Raw genomic sequence first — 22,692 nt, 5'->3', positions numbered from 1 at the left:
CTACATTCTGCGTGTGCAAATGGCTTTAGATACCTATTAAGTCCATAAATTACCATATAGCATATATTCAAAATAAAAACAGTGACAATTTGTTGTTGACAAAGGACAGCTGGACATATAAAGAGCCCCATTACCTTCAGTAGCTTAGGGCCTCATCAAACCTAAATCTGGCCCTGCACAGAACTGATGTGCCCAGCTCGCCTTTAAATGAACCGCTGGCCACATGCGGAATGTGCTAGGAAAGACAATTAACGTGTTGTAAGCCTATAAATCACAGGCTGTTTGTACCAGTGACTAGGCAAGACCAGGCATCCCAACAGTGCAGATTTTCCTCTGGAAAACTAATGCTGACAAACAACATAATAGAGTACCCTTTTTGTATTACGGGGTAGCTCATTTGTCATCTTCCCCGGCTCAGACTACAGAGACTTTCTTTCTTTTTTATTTTTACATAGCTCTCTTGCTCCAGTCCACCATCTGCTCAGGATAGCAACTCTAATATAGTTGCCCACTGGCTTGGTGCTTGCAGAACTCACCCCTGTTATGATAAATCTTCAGGACAAATTTTCCATCCTAGCGCAAGCCCCCAAACAAGAGTGGTCTCAAGAATGCAATATTTATGATGCATAGAGACTAGACCCACTGAGGTTTCTTTCCAAACAAGTATACTGAGCATGTAGTTCATCTTTTAGGGGAGAAAATTTCTAATGCAGCACTAGTTTCTGAAATTTGGGATGGTAAAAACAACAACGCTACACACCACAAGTCATTACATTAAATCTTAGGGACACATGTGGCGCAAGTACACACTGCAAAGAGATGAGCTGGCATCCTGAAATTCTCCTGCAAAGAGAATTTCCCTTCCTCCAGTCTAGTTCAACTTAGCCTTGACACTGTAATGGTATGCATTTTCCTGTAGGCAGTAGGACAACGATAAGAAGCAGGGGCAAGGAAATAAAAACCTTTATGAGGTCAAGGCATGAGTAAGTTGAACTAGATTTTAAGGAGGAAGAGGGTAAAATTTGCACACGGAAGAACTGAAGTTCAATTCCTGGCATGGAGGATCACAGCCAGTCAGTGTAGACAATACCAAACTAGATTAACCGCTTGCCTGAGTCTATAAGGCAGCTTCCTGTGTTCTCATATAAAACATAAAGGTAAAGCGACCCCTGACCATTAGGTCCAGTCGTGGCCGACTCTGGGGTTGCAGCGCTCATCTCGCTTTATTGGCCAAGGGAGCTGGCGTACAGCTTCTGGGTCATGTGGCCAGCATGACTAAGCCGCTTCTGGCGAACCAGAGCAGCACACGGAAACACCGTTTACCTTCCCGTCGGAGCGGTACCTATTTATCTACTTGCACTTTGACATGCTTTCAAACTGCTAGGTTGGCAGGAGAAGGGACTGAACAACAGGAGCTCACCCCATCGCGGGGATTCGAACCGCCGACCTTCTGATCGGCAAGCCCTAGGCTCTGTGGTTTAACCCATATATAAAATATAGTTCTACCTTAAATGCCAGAGAGTACTCAGTCTGGCATTCAATATCCCTTACTTTTTGATTCCTGATTGCAAGTCCAAGAGTTAATTACACACAACCATCCACTCTCCCTTTTGTTGAAGAGCACACATGGTCCCTGCAAAAGTCACACAATACAATTATGCAACCTGATGTTAAATAATAGCTAGCATACAAATCAACAAAGGCTAGTTGTTAGTATGTAGGAAAATGTAGATAGATGCTGTGCCCTGGGCTATGGATTCTCTTCCCTTACAAACAACAAACCAGCCAGCTTCCCAATCTCTTCCCATGACATCTTGCATTGCAAATGCAAGAATGAGACTGTATTTGAAGCAGAAACAGTTTCAGCCTTAAATACAGAACATCTGATCCAACATGTCCAGGTTTGTGCTTGTTTGTTTTTTTGAGGCCTGGGTAACCAGATCAGTGAGGAAATAGCCAAAGATAACAGAAAACCTTAATGCAAAGTATTGATCTTGGTACTGGTGATCCCTCCAGTCCCTCAAGAAATAATAAACCACTCACATTGAAGTCTGAGAAAATCAACTGGCCTGAGGGCCTTGAAGGTTTCTTGGTTTCATTTCCACTGTAAATAAACCTCAGGCAGCAAGAATGTCTGCATTCAAATACCAGTTGTCCAATAGAAATAATTCATAATATAGAATTCTCCAGGACAGGAATGACAGAATGAAGTAATTGGTTTTAGCTTCTAAACAAAAATAAAAATATAATTTGAACAATTGTCAATATTGCAGTTGTGGGGGTTCCTCCCCCATATTTAATCCAATTCAAAGCACACACTCTCTTTGGCAAACTGGTCATCATAAGACAAAAATATATACTACAAAGACAACTTTTAAGAAGGTGTATTCAAAACTATTTAGCATCCAAATGCAAAACCAAACTTAGTATAACATTAAAAGGAGACCAGCAATAACTACATTTCCTTGAAGAATTAAGCTGTTCTTTGATACAACTTCAGCAGTGAATGCTGGTTCCATCTGTTGGTTTCCTGTGCAGTTGGTGCTTCTTCCTAACTACTTACTAGACCTGTCAGGTAACAACCCAGTGTGGACAAGTTTACTGCTTGCACATTAGTAAGACACGTTAAAGGCTCCTCACTTCATCCTCCGAGCTTCAATTTATTATAATCTCCAGTTTCTGCATTGACACACTCACCCTTAACAGCACATCCAAGTGACTGTTGCTGCTTGACCCACTGGCATCAGTACCGCCAAACAAGAACCTACCCAAAACCTACCTGGGCTGCTTCTAGCATAAGAACATCGTAGCAACCAAAGGCCTACTTAATCCAGCATCCTTTTCTCACAATGGCTGCCCTCAAGCAGGACAGGAGTGTGATAACACTCTACCCACTTGCGATTACCAGCAGCTGGTACTTACAAGGTATATCTGAGATATTGGAAGGAGAATCTGACATACCGGAAGCAGGATGTAGTCACTGTGGCTAGTAGCCATTGATGTCACATCTGTAGGACCAAAGGTTCCTGACACCTGATGTAGCAGATGATAGGAACTACCTCTGCCTGAGTACTGGAGAGCCACTGGAAGTCAAAGCATGGGTAATACTAAGCTAGATCAAATAGAAAAAGAGTTCTTCAGCATCTGATACAGCTCTGCACCTTCCTTCCTTGTGTTTCCCCAGCATTCGTCATGTACTATATAGTATTTGCTTAATAAACAAATCTGGACAACAACATACAATTAAGTTCACTTTTTTGAACTATGATCCCCACCCCACCCCCCAAAGTTTCTATATTTGACATAGTGGTCTGATGGTGCTTTTAGGAAATAATCAGAACACACGATGAGGAACTAGAAAGAGGTATTTGTATTGGTAAAAATGCATTGATCATTGATATAAGCAACAGTGCCTTCAATTTGCCTTTGGAACCTAGTTTCATTTCCACCTCCAGCCACATTTTTACTCTGAGGAAGGTCATGTTGTGTGGCATTTCCAGTGTATGTTCCCAGCAGTCCCTCTGCTACCACTTAATCATGTTGACAGAACACACAATGTTGGCAGCTGATGTTCCTTTCCCTTTTCCCATGCATTACAGCAAAAATACAGCACCTGCTGATGGCATCAAATGCAATTATTTTCATCATTATTGTTAATTTTAAAAAGTAGCTAAATTACAACTACAGTGCATCACAATGTTATTAACCTGTAAAAAGAGAGCTGGTTGCCATCACTGGTTTTTTCCTTATTCAATATATTTATTGCTTGTATCTATTGATCTGATTTAATAAATGACATTTGACAGATTGTTAAAAGAGTCTGCTTTCTTTGTAAAGGGCTAATCAGTGTCACCTACAAGTCTACATATTGTTTGCCCTTGTTGCATTATTTTTATTCAGTTCATGACCTTGGAGCCCATGTCTGTGACCTAGAGTACAGTGCCATTAACATACCAGACCTCCACAATGTGTGATTCAGTTCAAAAAAATAACATTCAATGCAGTGTTTATCTGACTATTCAAAGATTTAGAAAGGAGCGAGATGTTAATGTTTGCTTCAGAAAACTGGACAAGTATGATGAATGATAAGGGCCTCAGATTGTATCAAGTGCAGCCCAGAAACAGCAATGTTAAGCTGCAGCATTTGTAAGGGGGAAGACTAAGTCCTGTGTGATAGTATTTCTTTCAAAATACCAAAACACAGAATCCAAAACCATGTATAGTCTGTCGTTGCCTGTCAAATATGCTACATTTTGGGCAAGAGACAAATTTAGAATCTCCACCCTTTTCTTTCAAGGTTATGGGGAGTGAACATGCAAAATATTCCAAGTTAAGTACATGTAGGGTACTTATAAAGTACCTTCCCTACATGTTTACAGATTATTCTACTGGTTAAAAACAGTTTTTAAAATGTGGATGTACCAGAGTTCATATTCCTTCCATTTCACCTCAGTGCAAAAAAAAAAAAAGTTAAATAAAAAATGCACATACATTTATTTCATTAAGACTAACTGCCATCATTAAAAAACCAAAACATTTAACAATGATCCAGAAACAGCAATACAATAGAACTGCTATTGTCCAAATTTACAAATCTGAATCCAGAAATTTACTCAATCTACCTTCTCAGTGCAACTCTATGTTAACATCATTTGCCATTTTATCCAGTATTTTTAAGCTTATCCGCTTTAGATATACACCACACTGGAAAAGCAAAGTTGTATTTTATTTTACAAGCTGATACTTGTAGGGCAATTCTGAGTTTTGCCATCAATGTACTGAACATTTATGTATGGGATTTATCCTCCCACTTATTTCCTGGCATGATCAATTTAAGTTCCCCTGCCATACCCTCTGGGAGATGCAAGACTACCTGCCCTTATTTTATAAAACCCAGAAGAATTCCTTTAGCTTTGGATGGTTTGAGATATACCAGAATAGACCCTTTTTGTTTGATTGGGAAAAGCTTGAATTCAGAGCTTCAAGTCTCACAATAAAATAAAATAAAATGGAATGTTTGCACCATTGTTTCAGTTCACTGTTCCATAAGGAGGAGGAGTGTGTAGTCATAGCTTACTTAATATACAGTATTGGATATAAAAAGGTATTTTGGGTAAGGATAAATGTGGTGATTGGTGATTGGTGAGTCTTATGCCACAAAAGCATCACCTGTGAACAGTATGGGTTTTCTGTTGTATACCTTGTAATCTCTGTTGAGACAAGCCAAAACCAATTAAGCAATTAGAATAACTTAAGACAATAAAATAAATGGAGGCAGCTATGTAGGTTCTTAGAAAAACCCCAAATAGCAACAGCACCAGACCTTTATAAGGACCAAATTAAAAACTTAAAAACAAACCCCAAAGCAGTGTGCTGGCTTTTGAGTTTTTAAGAATTACTACATACAGTCATACCTCGGGTTGAATGTGCTTCGGGTTGAGCGTGTTTGAGTTGCACTCTGCGGCAAACCGGAAGTAACGGAGTGTGTTACTTCCGGGTTTCGCCGCTTGCGCATGTGCAGATGCTCAAAATGACGTCACGCGCATGCGCAGAAGCAGTGAAAAGTGACACACACGTGCACAGACGTGCCATCACTAGTTATGTTTGCTTCTGGATGCGAACGGGGCTCCGGAACGCATCCTGTTCGTATCCAGAGGTACCACTGTATCTGTTTTGTGGGTTTGTAAAGTCAGAGGAAGAGTGCTGTTTGGGTTTTAAAAAAAAACAAGAGGGCAAGGGAGGAAAGAAAACTGTTTCAGTCGAGAGGCTAGGAGAAGCTCTGTCTGCAATACATTAGACTTAAATGGTGATTCAGAAAGCACTTTGCATACTAAGTAGTTCAAATTTTGCCAAGTGTAAAAATTCAAAGGATGCTCCAAGTTAGACGGGGACCAAAAATATTTGAAAAAAATAAAACTCAATGCCCACTGTCCATTCGAAAAATATATGCCAGCCATTATTCAAATTGTCCCTCCCTTACAAGGAAGAGAGGAGACCTAAAGAAAAATGAGATAACCCTTATATTAGCAAATCTGGAGAGGAGGTGGGCAAAGCACTCATATGCTGTTGTTGCTGATGCTGCTGGTAGTTTCCATGGGAGAGCAACCAGAATGGTCAAAGTCCTGCTGGATTCCTGTGTACAGGGTGAGAATTAGGAAGCAGATCCCTTCCCCTGTTACTGTTAAGAAAACAAAAACATTTATATTTCCTTCCTATTGTGGTCAATGGCATGGAATTAACTAAACCGGATCCGCAGTTTAAGGCCCATTTTGGTGAGGTGTCAGGGGAACAAGGGGGTTTAGGACCCTGCAGAACCTAGAGACGCCCCCCCCGTCCTGTCCTGGCCCCCATAATTTGTGAAACACCACCACTGGGATATGTATGTCACATACTAGGGGCTCTCAGGTGCCAGGAATGTGTTCCTAAAAAGAAAGAAAGAAAATGGAAAGAAAGGTTATTACACTAACTACCAGATACATACTTGAATAATAAATCTGTAGTAGGCCAAATCATTAAGGATATTACAGCTTAAGCCAAACACATTTTGACAGAGGTGGTCTAAATATAACAAACAAAGCAGAACAATTCAATTGGCTTTATAGTATATGAGACCTCAAAGGAGAGCAAGACCTTCAAAGGAGAAGCAAACCTCCTTGATTAACAACCAACCAAATTATTGTTCACCAGGATAGCCAATGCCTTGACATAATCAGGCTACACTGGAACAGACAACGAAGAGTATTGGGGCACCTTGACGATTAACACATTTATTATGGCACAAGACTATAGTCCATCAAAGAGTATGCCAAAATAATGGTGTTAGTCTTTAAAGTGATGTTTATCTGAGCAAAAAATATACACCGTCATTTCACTCTTGGGGTCTGAACTGGAGGTGACTGACCAGGAACGAGACTTTGGGGTTGTAGCTAATGGAAGATGTCAACAGCACCTGTGAAAATCGCAAATTCCATGCTAGGAATCATTAGGAAAGGAACTGAAAATAAATCTGGTGATATCATAATGCCGTTATACAAATCGATAGTGCAACAGCATTTGGAATACCGTGTACCGTTCTGGTTAGCCCACTTCAAAAAGGATATTGTGGCGCTCAAAAAGCTTCAGAAAGTGGCGACCAAAATGAGAGCAACCCCTGCTACGTGGAAAGGTTGCAGAGTTTGGAACTTTAATTAGAGAAAAGACCAGTAAGAAGTGACATGATGAAGTTTACAAAATTATGTATAACATGGAGAAAATGGGTAGGTAAAAGTTTTTCTCCGTCTCTTATAACACTAAAACTCATGAACATGTATCTGAATTTTGGAAGGTTCAGAACAGATAAAAGAAAAGATAAAACATGAAACTGACTCCCATGGGAGGCAGTGATGGCCACCAGCTTGGGTGGCTTTAAATGAGGCTTAGCCATTGTGGCTAGTGGCCATGAATTTGTCTATGTTCTACCTCCTTTGTCAAGAGGCTGTATGCTTCTAAATACCAGTCACTGGGATTTGCTGGTGGGCAGAGTGCTGTTGCTCATGTCCAGTTTGCAGGCTTCCTACAGGCATCTGGCTGGTCATTGTAAGACCAAGATGGTGGACTACACAGGTCATTGGTGTGGTCCAGCAGGCTCTCTCTATGTTCTTAAGGTGCCATGACACTTTTTGTTGTTTTCACTACTACTCTGGAAATTATGAAAAATGCTTTCCAGAGGCTTTGCTTGTTTAGCTCTAGGTGAGAATGAAATCCTCCCCCACCCTTTTAAAACGGCTCCTCCCCCCCAAGCATTACAGAAAAAAATCAAAACATTCAGTACTATGCAATAAAATAACCAACATATAGAAGCCAGCATGAGAACCAATTATAGTCTCTCTTTAACTTTCTTTTTAACTGTCACATCTTGTGACCTTGAAAAATACCACTTTGAATCTGTAGAAAGAAGGTAAATCTGTATGGTTGTATCCTGGGAAAGTTTACATTGATGGAAATAGAGATGAAAAATAATTTGGTTGGTTGTTAATAAGAGAGATTTGAAGCCAAAGTCAAGAGCTAAAGCCTACAGAATGGTTGCACTATGTTTCTTTCTGTATTAAGGCCACTGATTAAGACCTCTGTGTCAAAGTGCGTTTGGCTTATGATGGGATATTATGAACTTACTATTGTAGTTAGTTATCTGATAGTTATTTTTACTGTGTTTTTGGTCCTTTTGAAAAATACAGGCTTCTCCTTATCTGATTTTGGTCACTAGGTTTTGTATTAAGGATAGTTTTGTCTGCAGTTCTCTGTATTTTGTGAGTTTTGTCCTGCTAGTGGATCTTGTGCTCCACCAACAGAGCAGTTTTCATACCATTTCCTGTGGCCCCTCAACTGGCTTTGCAATTGCTCCTTTTGACCAGGGGTAGGCAGACTTCAGGATCTACCAGCCAGAGTCTGCTGCAAAAGATATAAATTTAAGATTAACTAATTCTGATTCCAGAAGTGCCAGAACTGGATGTTGTGCACAGTCCTTCCACACAAAAAACACATTCTTGGTTAGTCTAAGTTTTCATCATTACAGTATTATATGGGGCAGAGGTGGGTCATTTGTTTGTTGCTTTGGGGAGTCAGAAATCACAGCAAATCATCCACAGATCTACTAGTAGATCCAGATCTACTTTCTGTCTATCCTTGACTTTCCAGGTCTCTCCCATCATTATTTATTTCTTGGTGCCGCACGTATACACAGTCACATGCAAGTCAAACAAACATATGTGGGGACTTGCCTGTATTGTTACTCAGTGGCTGGAGGGCCTGCCCTTCTCCTTAAAACAACATCTTCGGCAAAACTGTGCAGAATTATACTACTCAGAAAGGAAAACAATACTTGTGAATTTATGGGCAGTGATGAAATTATACTACACAGGGATGTTAGCATTAGATAGACGTAAAAGCAGTCGTACAGGCCTGCATTTAATGACTTTACAACATAATTGCCCAGGACTGAAAAGATCGTATTAACCAACATTAGGTCACTTGTCTGTGATGGAGAGAAAGAAGCACCCTGAGGTGCATTAGAACCGTTTGCCACTACGAACTAAAGATAAAGCACATTGCCTTTCTTTAAGTAACGTATTTGTGCCTTCATATTGTTGTTTGTGCACAGAATTCAGCACCACTTACTGTCCAATGAATGTATCAGATGCATAATAGAGCAAGTTAAAAGCAAATGCTCATCTTGATTTTTAAACATTTTTCATTTTTTCTTTACTTTTGTTGACTTAAATCAAGACATTAACAGAATTTAGTGTACTTCATTTGACTAAAAAATAATAAAAATGAATGCACTGGAGTCAAACCAGAGCAACTCTGCCTTGTAGGAATAAATTCTGACTCCATCTGATAAAAAAATAAGATGGTTCACATCTGTCAGACAGACAGAAGTGTGTGACTTCCTGTTCATGACCTCTGTTGTGTAATGGATGGATGCTTTCTAGAGTTGTGCCCAGTCATCTCTGACACAAACACCTGCAAACTTGATTCAGGATGTACATGCTGAAAAACAGATCACCATTTGGCAATGGAAAATGGAAGGGAGCTGTGAGCCTCCCCTTCCGGCAATGGCTTCTTTATTGTAAATCAGGCCTGGCTATGGCCTAGGACACTTAATGGCCCTCACAGCACCAATCTCACCTACTATTTTAAGGGGGTTTTCTTTCTTTTTGCATTTCTAACTTTTTACATATACATATTTTACACCTTGAGGTTATTATTACTAATCCAAATGCTCCTGTATCAATACAGGTATGGTCTCTATATTTGATATAAATGTGTCTTTATTCAATGTTTCATTCCAGAGCTCTTTTGGTGTTCCGACTGCCCATGGAAAAAGGTCCCCTTTTTTGTTGTCGCATAAGAAAAAAAAATGTCCTTAGTCCAGAGGCTCTTGCTTTATTCGAATGACAGAGGATGAACGAGATGTCCTTCTGAGTTCTCGCCTAAGTACATATTCACTGAACTGGGAAGAGTCCACCCCTCCTCCACAGGAGCCAACAATTTCAAAGCCTCTTTGTTGCAACCTCTCAAGTACCTACAAAATAGGATGAAGAAAAGACTGGGTAAGAACAAAAGATTAAAAACAACAACAGCAGCAGTGTAATTGTGAAAAACAAAATCTGTTTTCATGTACTTTTTATTATGTGCTTAACTACTTTATATTTATGCAACATAGACTCCCTCCTCAATGATAACTACTGGTAGATTTCAAGACATTAACAGCAGCTACTGTAGCTAAATGAATATTAAAATTGCAGCCTCTTCATTCCATTCACCTTTGCATGATTTCTAAAAAAAATGTAGGGCAACATCCAATGCTGTCGTCCCATTAGTGTGGGAGTGAGAAACTTCCAGCCCATGGGCCAATCTTTGGCATGAGAACTATTTCTCCCAATCCATGGCCAACTGGCCACCAGTTGATGTCAGTGGTGATGACAATAACAAGTGAACTGATAGAGGTACAGTAACTTATGAGCCTTCCATTCTGGGCTTTATTTTGGGTACTCCAACAGGTCATGGATGCAATAATAGTGCATTAGTGGTGGATTTATACTGGAACACCCACACATCATTCCACTTTATCAGGCGTTCTGTGACGCTTCCCTAAAGAGGCTACGTTTTTGCCACCTGGAAAGACACTTCTGCTATGGCACAACAAAAGCAGGACAACCCCCTTCCCCTTGCAAACTTTTGTGGTATGGAAAGTTACAGGATTTCAGTGGCAAACTATGGGATATGCAACTGCTGGAAACTAAGTAGTGTTTTTGCCTCAAAACCTTTGCAGGAGCAAATGGAATCGAAAGTGAAGTTGCCTATAATCACTACAATACTATTGTGAGAATAACTTTTCATGAATGCACAAAATAAAGGATATCTGTAGGGCCCTATGCTAAGCCCATTAACATGTACAGAGAGATGAGACACACCCAACATCTGTATGGAAATATCTAATTTGGAAGGAAGTACATGAAAGTCTGCTAATTTCAAAGTTGTTGCCTTTGATCTGACTTACTGCTCACCTGATGAGTAAGTGCCTTTAACTCAATGGGCTTACTCCTGAGTAGACATGCAGATGATTGTGGTGTAGGAGTAAAACTCCATTAACACCTAGGCTCCCTTTCAAACTCTCACTGGAAAACTAAAACTAAAAATCCCTTCACCTAATGTGCTCACCAAGATTAATGTAAGCATCCTCTTGATTATTCTAAATGCCTATGACACAGACACACAAAGGTTTTCCTGATAAATGCTCCATGCTTTTGGAACTCCAGAAGCATGTTCTGAGAGTACACGATGGACCCATATTGCTGAAGCTAAGGTGGTTTGAGTCTGGATAGGAGACCATCTAGGAAGGGAGACCATTTAGGACCATGATGGAAGAAAATTAGGATATAAACGTGCTCATAATCTCCAATCCTCTAGTACTTCTGTGATCTCTGAACTTCTTTATTTAGCTCAGTGTTTAGAAGCCAAAGTTAAAATGATCTGGGGCAGGATGCAGCTGGTATCTTTAAACTGTAGCTGTAGGGATTTGTTTTAATCTTGAATGTTCAATGTAAATTAAAAGACATTGATTAAAACAGAACAAACCAAATGTTCAAGGCAAGGTCTTTCAAAGACTGATTGAAATACAGGTGTTGAGCATTAATCAGATACGACCAGACATTATTCTTCAGGAATTTTTCACTGTATTATTCTCTCTCTCTCTCTCTCTCTCTCTCTCTCTCTCTCTCTCTGTGTGTGTGTGTGTGTATGTAGACTGAGAAGGCATAATATTCAAACTTCAACTGTTTCCCCGCACTAGGAAAGTTAGGGTAAAGCAGTGTAGGATAAAGGGGTAGACGTACTAGTTGATTGATCTACTAAAGACAGGTCTTGTGTCAATCATGTAGAATATTCAGATGTTTTTAAATTCTGGCAGCTAAATAAAATGTTCCTGAACCCGCAACAATTGTTGAAAATAGCTCCTAAAACATGACACCATGGAGTGGAGAGAAATCTCATAAGCCACCACAGGTTGTTCCATAAATGGTTAGCCTCCTATGTATCTTCCCCATAGATATTCAATAATACCTTCCAGGATGAGTTCTGCAACATATTTTTTCACTAACCCAATTCATTTAAGTGACAGTACGTGGCTCTTCTCATCACGTCATATGCAGCTGCTGCTGAGAACATGGAAACTGCCTTGTTCTCAGAAGCATCTGCATGCTCCATTATCTACTGAATAGGTTCAGCACAAGCCATTAGACCCAGTGTATCAAATCAAATGTGTTGTGGGAGGGGGAATCATTGGCTTGTTTTTGTTCTTATTTTTATTACATATTTTGTGGTTTTTATATTGTATTTTTATGTTGTGAAATGCCTTGAGATCTACGAATGAAGGACGGTATACAAATTTAATAAAGAATAAGAATTTAATAAATAATAAGAAAAAGAATACAACTGATCCTCTAAGGAAGGACTTGGATTGATTTACTTTCAATATTTTTGTTTGTTTGTTTAAACCTCACTCTGGTTCACATATTTACCAGCTTGCCCTAAAACTGATGTACTGGTGTCTACATACCTGAACTGAATTGAGATGACAATAGCCATTTAAAGGAAATCTGATGACATGTGTTGAGTCGTGATTCCAACCTGCATTGACTGAATTGCACATCACATCACCAATTTCTGGGAAAACCTCTTCTATTAAAGACTTGTCGCCGCTCAAGGTAATCCTCTCTCCAAGATCCGGAGCAACTCGCACAACCAAACACTCGCAGGATTTTGAAAACCGGCATGTCTCCCGATCCTGTTTCCACCTTTCCATCTCCCCTAGCATGGGCTGAAGCTGAAAATACTTTGCTTCTTCATACAACAAGCTGTAATCCTGAAAGACACATAATTTTCATTGCCAACGAGAAACATACATGCCGCTACAGGGTACGAATGGCAATCCAACATTGTCAACTTGCTTGTGGAACAGACTTCCTCATCATTTCCTTTCTACTGCAGCCTCTTTCTAGTTTGCCACCCAAAAACTGCTATGGGAAGGTTGGGGGGCAGAGGGACTGCAGGGGGGACATACCTACTGGTGCAACACTGGATCTCATCCTACATCTACAGTATATAAGAAAAATAAACTCAATATTGAATTCACTTCAGCACATGGATAGAAAGCTGGTGCTGAACACAGACTGGCCTCTAGACCAGACCATCTAAGAAGCAAGGGATATGACATTTGCTACAGAAATATACTTAATATAGTAGGGAAGGTTGTAAAGATTGGTGTTTGAAAGCATCAAAATGGAAATGCAGTAATTTAGCACACATAACATCAATTTGTTAAAAAAGGGGGGCAGGACTACATTCCCTTTGATATGACAACTGTCTTGATTGATAAAGGGAACATAATCTATAAGCTTTAGTGAACATTTAGGCATGGTTCCATATAACATTCAAAGTTACGTTATTTATAATGCAATCCTATTCATGTCTACTCAGAAGCAGGTGCCACCGAGTTTAACGGGGCATATTCCCAGGTAAGTGGGAATATGACTGCAACCAAAGACTAATATTTAATCTGCACCAAAAGACTAATATTTAAATGGTTGGTGTCAAACTAGTCTCTATTCTGAACCCACTGCTAGGAAGATGTATTTTACTACATTTTATTGTACTACATATAATAGTTACATTGGTGTGTTTGTGTGTGTGTTTTGAATTAACTATATTTGTGGCTTTAAAGTTTATACTTTGGCTCATATGTGCTTTGACGAGTATTGTGTGTGCATGTACAAATACAGAAATAATATTAATAAGATTCAATATTTTCTTCAAAATATGAGATACTTCCAAGTGCTGAATATCTGGCTCACCTCTGAACTAAGCAGTGAAGGTCATCAATATGACCTTTTTTATGTTTGTGTGTTGTTTTTTTTAAAAAAGGTAAAAATGCACTTTGACCTCATTGTAAATGGTATGAGGCATCCCGAGTCATACACACATCTGGATGAGGCTAGGTAACTCTAGAAACATTTTTGTCCCCTTTAAATTTCTTTACCACCCTCCATCCAAAGATCACAGGGTGGTTTATAATACAAAAACAAAAAAGCATATAATCGAGCAAAAACAATACCCCCCCCAAAGTCTAGATGCAATGGCCAGAAATAATGTACATTCTGGGATAAGACAGATTATGGCAAACCTGATATGTGTAGATACCTGGCCACTTCCCCAAATATCTTCTCCATTAGTTTTGATGTTTGGTCCTGTTTTCATATTTGTATATAACGCTTAATACCAGAATTATTATTAGGACTTATTAGTTACCTAAAAAGTCTCCAAGAAGCTTACATTTGAAAACAAATACATGCCATAAAAAACTATGCTGCTTACAAAAAAGATAACAATCAGTAAATGTGTGTTTGTGTGTGTTTATGCAAAACAATGAAGATAAAAGTCTACAATACCAGATGAAATAGTAACATCTCCCCGCCCCAACCAGAAAACAAACCAGCACATTTCTAAAACATCATAAGAGTTAGGGAAATGACTAGCTAGCCTGGCCACCAAGTACCTGCAAGGTAGATGGAGGATCAGAGAGGTATGTCCTGCAGCTGTCTGGACTCCACCCTAAAAGTATTTAAGATACACCCAAAGTTCTGAATTGGCCCATGACATATAAAGCCCACAAAGCATGCCTCACCAGGATCATAATGTCCAGTTTAAAAATTCCAGCAAAAGCTAGAGAAATCAAAATCAGCAAGGAAAAAAACAGGAATTGAAAATTCATATTACAATTATGTAAGTTAAACTGAGAAAGGGAAGATCAAGGTCTGGGTGGGGTATAAGAATTTTTCAAATAGCAAAGGAACATGCTCCCATAGAGAGGAAGACTAGCTGGCAAGCAACTGGTTCCAGCTGTAGCAAGAGGTGGTTCAGGCTTGGAGAGTAAGAAGTGCTTGTATGTGGAAAATGCTGCTCACAAAAAGTGATAAGATCTTGTTCTCTAGACTTCTTCCAAGAGGAAAAAATGTGTCAGAGATACCTTCTGTCTAAAGAATCCTGCCCATGGCACAAGTTTGGACTAGGTGACCTTGAATGTCTCTTCAAAACTGGACTCGGTTATATTATGTATCAAAACAGAATGGACAGTGACATCATCACAATTTGAAGTGTCTAGGTTTTAAATCTATTTTACCTACACTGAAAACAAATATGAACTGTGAACAAGAAGGGCAACGCCGTCCCCCCCCCTTTTTTTTAAATGACTGACCTACCTTCAGGAAAGAAAACCATTAGGGACAGTGTAGAGGCAGATGCTGAGTCTCATGTGGACATATGCGCTTAAAGGCTATTTTTAGACAGCGCCATTTAAAGAGTGGTGTGCCCTAAGAATGCTTGCGAAGGGCAAGTTGGTACTACGGGGTTTTGTAAAGACTGCAGTTTAGCTCTGTGGCTGGAGCTAGAGCTCATTTCATCAGTCAAACACATTTTGATTTTCCTACTGAGCAGATAAGTGGGGCCAGATGTTTCCAATAACCTGAGGCTGGGTTTTTAAGAGTGCTCACACAAAACCTTTTTTTGTGAAAATACAGCCCCTCAAGCAAGAGGGATAAAACAATTACACAGTATCTTGAAATTCTTCACCTCTTTTCACGGTTCCTCCCCCATCAAATCTGAATGAGAGAGAAAAAAACCACCCATCTGAATGCAAACAAATGCGATGTTAGGGCGTATCATATTAAGGTGTGGATTAAAAAAGAGAGGGCAAGAAAATATTAATTATGATGGCACACAGAGGTGTATAGTTTTAAAAGCCAGGTGTTTAAAGTAAGAATAGGTTTTATGAATTAAACTAAAGTTGCTCATTTAAACTTGTGTTTTAAAAAAGTTTTTCTGCACATGTATGGAAGTGTATTATTTTTGCTGATAGGACCCACATTTTCACTATCATCTATCTATCTATCTATCTATCTATCTATCTATCTTAGTTTAAACAGGCTGCATCCTTGTACTGGATAATTTCATTATTCAGAACTGTGATCCTAAATATACTTAACTTAAAGTAAGTCCTACAGAATAGTAGTGGGACTGACGGGGGAAACCCAGGTCCAAATCTCCACTTAGTTGTGAAGCTCACTGGGTGACGTGGACCAGTTATTCTCCCTTAGTCAAGCCTGCATCACGGGATTATTTTGAGGATAAATAGGGAAGAAAAAGAGAGAAGAGAACATGCATACCACCTTGATCTCCTGGCTCACACCTTGAGTACAAATGCAGCAAATAAAAATAAATAAATCATGAGCTCCTTGATCACAGGTTACGTTGCTCATTCAAGTAGATCATTTGTGTGAATAACCTACAATTATCTGGTTCAAGTCAAGATTCTGCATGGGGACTGCTCTGAGGCTGTTGCTGCATTCTGCAATTAGGATTCAACTGTCTAGGTTGTGCAGTTAAAGTGGATCTGGTGCTCTTGCACAACCAACCTGCTTCCAAAAAACAATCTGAACTATTTACAAGTGAGGAAAGTGAGGGACAACAATTACTTAGCATGATACACAAGCTCTGAACAAATCAGAATGAATACTCAATCAACAGGAGCCATTATCTAACCTCTTTGCCAACCTTCTGCAAATGAATAAAGATGAATGCTCAATAAACTGGTCGAGTGACTAAGGTTTTGACTGCATTCCTATGAATGTTAAAAGTCCTGTTGGATTAGACAACAGTCCATCTTGTTCTCAACAGCAGCCATGCTGCTGAGGGAAGCAGGGGGAGGGAGGGAGACTGTGGGTTGGGTGGGAATGTGCCCCATCCCTGGCATAAAGGCAGTGGCCCTTCCCTGCTGCTGCCCACTGGCAGCTGGTATTCAGGGGCACGTTGTTCTCCATTTAGAGGTTCCATTTAACTATTAGACTGGTAGCTGTTTATGGACCTACCTTCCACATGCCTCTCAGGGACTCAAAATGGAAAGATAGCATCTTCAATCAAAGTACAGCTGACAATCTTACCCTTATGGTGGCTTATGATCATAGGTTAAGCCTCTATGATACAAATGGGAACCAAACTGCATGGGGAGCCATTCAATGGTATGGATGTCTACAGTTTAAGACTGTCTGGTGGTTCAACTCACACTTTCCTCTATTCACTGGCACTGCCTCCCTGTCCATGTGTTCAGGAAATGTCAGGTGGAAGCATGCTTTACATGCACAGACTCCTCCCATGATATGAAATGTGTTTTATAATTCACTTGTTAAACTGTAGGCTCAATATTTTCAAATATTCATTTAAGAGATCTATTATTTGCCAGCATCCATCAATGCAACCCACAAGCCTTGCTCCCGGCACATGGCAGTTCTGATTACTCTAAACATTCTAAACATTTCAAATAGGATGATGACGATGCATAAAATTTCACCTTGAAATCATCTGGTATGAGGAGCTTTGATGTTCGTAGAAAATTCAGGATATATCTGAACATTTGGCCATCTCTGTCAATGAAGTAGTGCTGCTTCAGGCTGTCCAAAACAATTGGCTCTGTGCCATCAAAAAGCCTCCCAATTCTGAAAATGAGAGAAAAGTCAATTTGCAGTCAGCATCTTTAAGTCACTAGGAGTCACTAACCTTGGTCACTGGAATTTCTTGAATCCACGTTTTTGCATTAATCAAGCTCAGTGATAATAACATTTCATGGTGAAAACAATATTATGGCAATGAACATGACACAGTGATATGTTATCAATGTGAATTTTTGAATCCATTTTGAACTTAATATTAATGAGAGCACTTGTCTCCTCAGATATTTACAATGAAAATAGGGCAATACGGAATGCATTTCCATTTCAATAGTTTCTTAAAACATCTTTGAAAGTGATGCTGAATGAAGAAGGCATGCCCATTAGAAGTACTTTTATCCATACACATAATTTTTTTCTATTTAAAACTTATTGCAACATAAACCTTCAGGGCTAAGATTTTTTGTGGTATTTGGCTCTAAAACAAAATAATCTAAGCATGTGAAATCTAGTAACCACTCTCTTTTGATTCTAATATTCTGAATATTTCATGTTTTCATTCTTGGGGTTGTGTTCCTCCCCCATGTGTGAAAGACATCAGGGTTGCAATTCTAAATCAGAAGAGAACAATTTCAGCATTTCATTTTACTTATGATGCCATTAGCCTTTCATTTTTCATCCATCATTTCCACTTCCTGTCAAGTGGAGGCAAAGGGGATGGTTTTGAATCCAACATATCCTGGGCTAGCTTAGCTCCTCTCTGTCACTGGAATGCCTCATTTTGAGGTTTTCCATCAGCTCTTACCAACAGGGATTCTGCCACTGGCCCTTCTGCCCACCTACCCACTTTGCAGGTGGAACAGGGAGTTCCATGCTGATTTCCACCCATGGAGTGATGCAAGTATCACTCTACCAGCACAAAGCAATGCCATCATCTCTGTGCTGGCAGAATGATGTTGGCATTGTTCCATGGGCGGAAGTCAGCAAGGACTGGCAGGGCTTGGAGGAGGGGCAAATGGGTTTTGGATTGCAGCCTAAGCCATCCAGATTCCCGGATGAGCAGCAATTTTATATTGGTGTCCCATTTATTGGTGTCCCTCTAGTGTCCCATTTGATTTATTTTCAAAATAAAATACATAATGACCTTCTGTGAGTGAATGTCAATCAAGGTGGAGCCAATAAGGTTGCTAACATTAGAGTAGACATTAAAAGCTTTGGACAGAGGACCACTCTCAGTTCTAGCATACAAGATTTTAAGCCAAGTGGTATCTCTTGCTGATGTTCAGAGAAACGCCATACATGTCTCCAATTTATATCACATTCTGTATTCTTTATGTTGTTGATCTGCCCTGAACATTAATCAATTTATCTAATTTTACGTGAACAACAACACGGCACAGACAAATGCAACTCAGCTAGAGTCGAGTCCTATTAAAGCTGTATACAATTTAGTAATTTGTATTTTTAAACCATCTATTTTCACTCTGTGAAATCACTGATCTTCCACTGACTTTCAGGAACAGCCCATTCAGATTACATATTAAAGTGCCCAAAGACCCTAATTTTAGGACTTTATTTCTTTTCCCATTTACAAAGTAAACTGACCACTTAGAACAAGACTTCTCTTGTCTCGAAGGCAGAAAACATTCAGCAGGATCACATGGGTCATGACTTTGGACAGTCCCCATTAGGCAACAGGCTTGTTGTTCTTCTTATTATTAGTCATATATCAAAGCAAGCAGACACTAGTGATCCAAGCTTTAAAGAATGTCAATAAAATGGGATGTGGATGTCAATACTATTCTTACTAATGTTTTCTATTAAAATAAATGCCTGTTACTTTTATGTCACCTTTAGAGACCTCACAAGGTTTTCTTCTCCTTTCTAGGTCCACTATTTCCACTATAAAGCCACTTACAGGAGAAGGTAGTTTAAAATGCAAGCTGATGCTTCTTCCTGCCATTATCCCTACCACCACCCGCTGTGCTCGCCAGTGCACCTCATCCTCCTATCCAGAAGGTCAGTCTCTCACACATGTCTGAATTGGTTTAATATTTGCTTCTGAACTTCCAAGTAGCAACCCGATGAAACTGATAATTTTTGTCAGACTCACTGTGGCCCAAGGCAGAAAGCAGCTGTACAAACTCAAAATGCAACCCGAGAGGCAAATGAACTGTTCACAGATTTAACAAAATCGAAGATTTATATTGGGAAAGTTGTCTTTGAAGAAAGTAAATAAATAGAAAAATGAACAAATAAAGGGTCGAGAAATGTTTCAAAATGGAGTGGGTTTGACTTGTTCCCCAGACGTTTGTCAACATTCATGTAGTTTTGCTTCTAAAAACAAAAACCCTGACATCTTTTCTCCTGAGTGATATTCGTATTGTACTGAAAATGACTGACAATATGAACAATGTAAAAAGGGACTTAAGAGTAAAATCTGTGAGAGAAATTGAAGAAATTAACTGAATAGTTAAGAACATAAGAATATATGAAAAGCCCTGCCAGACCAGGCCTATGACCAGTCTAGTCCAGCATCCTGTTCTCACAGTGGCCAACCTTTTGGAAGTACGAAAGCTAGATTTGAGCAAAAAAGCACTGAACCCACGTGTGATATCCAGCAATTGGTATTCAGGACCATACTGCCTCTGACAGTGGAGGTAGAACATAGCCTTCTAAACCATGAAGTTGTCTAACCCACTTTTAAAGCCATCCAATCTGTGGTTGCTGTTGAGCAATCACTTGCATAATTTGACCAGTTCCTTCCCTCTCTTTCCCAAACAGGTTTGTGCTAGCCAACTCAGAAGACAGAGCCAACCCTTATTCAAGAGGAGAACAGATATGAAGTTGCTCAGCAGCTGGTGCCAGCCAATCTCGCTCCAAGGCAAGGATGTGTGATCCCTGGCTAGGCCTGATAATGTCTAAAAACTGCAGACTAAGTCTATTGGAATTGACTCAGATGGGAACAAGACCCCTGAATCATGGGTCCTGATGAGTTTGCCTTCATTCCCTGTTTTCTAGACTCCTAGGAATTCCCAGGCTTGATGCCACCCTATCCCTGGGTTCCTGTTCGCTTCGACAACTAGTCATCTTCTCTGCAAACTGTTTTCTATGAACTCTTGAGATTGCACATGAGTTACTCTCTCACTGAAGCCATGTTATCTGTTAAATAACACCAGAAGGAGATGCATTTGAAAAATATAATTAAATGATTCATTTAAAAATACTTTTACACCACTAAAAACCAGAAAGTGATGTATAGCACAATGTAACAATTAGAATAAAACTAGACCCTGCAATCATCTGGGGCCCTTCTCTACAAGAGGTCTGGAGAGTGGCAATACAATAATAGGCCTTTTTGGAGGGTGGCTCCCCTTGTTTAATGCTTTTCCCAGAGGCTCACCTGGTGCCTTTATTACATATCATTAGGTGCCAAACAAAAACATTCCTCTTCTTCTAGGCGTTTGGCTAGTTAAACAATCTATGGCTTTTGTGGGACGCGGGTGGCGCTGTGGGTTAAACCACAGAGCCTAGGACTTGCCGATCAGAAGGTCGGCGGTTCAGATCCCCGCAACGGGGTGAGGTAAATGGTGTTTCCGTGCGCTGCTCTGGTTCGCCAGAAGTGGCTTAGTCATGCTGACCGCATAACCCGGAAGCTATACACCAGTTCCCTCAGCCAGTAAAGCAAGATGAGCGCCGCAACCCCAGAGTCGTCCGCAACTGGATCTAATGGTCAGGGGTCTTTTTACCTTTAGGGTTATTTGTTTGTTTGTTACTATGGTGTGCATTTTTTTGTTTTTAAATTGTAAATGGCCTGTGATCCTCGGATGACGGGCAGTATAGAAATTTTAGTAGTAGTAGTAATAATAATGATAATAATTCAACAACAGCAAGAGAAACCTAACACAAATTAAGGACTGAGAAGCTAGATAAAGAATAAATGAGTCAAAATCCCATCAATGTGGACACCTCCCACAACTCAGATGGGACATGGTTCCCTAGAGGGGATGCCACAACTGAATAGCCTCCCTCTGGTTGCCACAACGTGGACCTCTGCAGGTGACAGCACAACCAGGAGGGCGTCACTAAGCTGATCTGAGTGACTGGGTAGGATGATATGGAGGAGGCATTTCCTACAACAATAGCCTGTTAAAAAGTTTGCAAGCCTTTTACAAATTGGTTTTCGTTGAAAGGATTTGTTGTATAGTATAACATATCATCTATCCCTTACGACAAATGCTTTCAACATAAAACAGTTTGTTTCTTTCCATTTGAAATATGTTAAACATAACTGAGTTAACTTTCAAGAAAGGAAAGCAATCCCAACCTATTCTGGCTGATACCGGTTTACTTCAATGATTGTGGCAGTCTGCCTATAAATACTGGGGGTGGGGAGTTATCTGATTTTCACCTTGTTTCTTCTGCAATGTATCATCAAGATGATGATGTTTGTGATGAAGTGTCTCACACAGGGGCCTGGAGATAATGGATTCAATGGATATCCTTAAAGAATCATTTGTCAATTTTGTATTGACTATTTGTGTTGCTCCAAGACAGGAAGAGATTTCATTTTTTTAATATAGGCTCTGAAGCCCTGAGGCATCTTCTTAAACCGTTTAAAAAGAAATCAATTTTCAGATGGATAAAAGGGAAGCTAAGAAGGGTTTTAATGAACTTACTTGAGCAGCATGTTCTGGACCTCATTCAGTTGAATCTTAAACAAGGCCAGACAGGTTTAGAACCTACTATCAGCAGAGGAGCTGTGGCCTGGAAATGCTTGCTGCTACTGTTTAGAATTTGCGGTTCTGGCTCCTGGAGTAAAGCCATAAATTACTGTCTTAGTACCTGAGACATAATATGTAGTTGCACAAGAGTGTAAATTAATTGCTACCACTAATGAGGATAAAAGGGAAAGCAGTTACTATGCAAACTAGATCTCTATGTTTATGTATAAACCAGAACCTTGTGACCATGTTACATAATCTCCTCACAATTATATTCAGGTAACTACACACACACACACACACACACACACACACACAACCCTTGTGAAAAATCACTGTACTGGGTAAAAACCCATTTCAATTAAATGTTAGCAGCTTCTGCTTTGAAATTATAGCTGGATATGTATTATGGGGATATGGAAGACACAAGTGAA

At 39.7% G+C, this 22,692-nt stretch overlaps 1 protein-coding gene across 8 annotated transcripts in view; it reads right to left on the bottom strand.

Moving 5' to 3' along the window:
- Positions 1 to 4,586: 4,586 nt before the first annotated feature.
- Positions 4,587 to 22,692, bottom strand: part of KCTD1 (potassium channel tetramerization domain containing 1) — a 51,083-nt gene continuing 32,977 nt past the window's right edge. For all 8 annotated transcript variants that reach the window (XM_081014442.1, XM_081014438.1, XM_081014439.1 and 5 more), the window contains 3 exons: positions 17,438 to 17,582; positions 12,596 to 12,901; positions 4,587 to 10,060 (listed from right to left, as the gene is read on the bottom strand). In XM_081014442.1, the coding sequence (XP_080870568.1) occupies positions 9,902 to 10,060; positions 12,596 to 12,901; positions 17,438 to 17,582 (610 nt within the window). In that variant the 3' untranslated portion in view covers positions 4,587 to 9,901. The remainder of the gene's footprint in view (positions 10,061 to 12,595; positions 12,902 to 17,437; positions 17,583 to 22,692) is intronic.

Source organism: Podarcis pityusensis, assembly GCF_964106645.2.
Source record: "Podarcis pityusensis genome assembly, chromosome: 7".
Lineage (NCBI taxonomy): Eukaryota > Metazoa > Chordata > Lepidosauria > Squamata > Lacertidae > Podarcis > Podarcis pityusensis.
The sequence above is the reverse complement of the archived record's forward strand: the minus strand, read 5'-3'. Positions and strand labels throughout refer to the sequence as shown.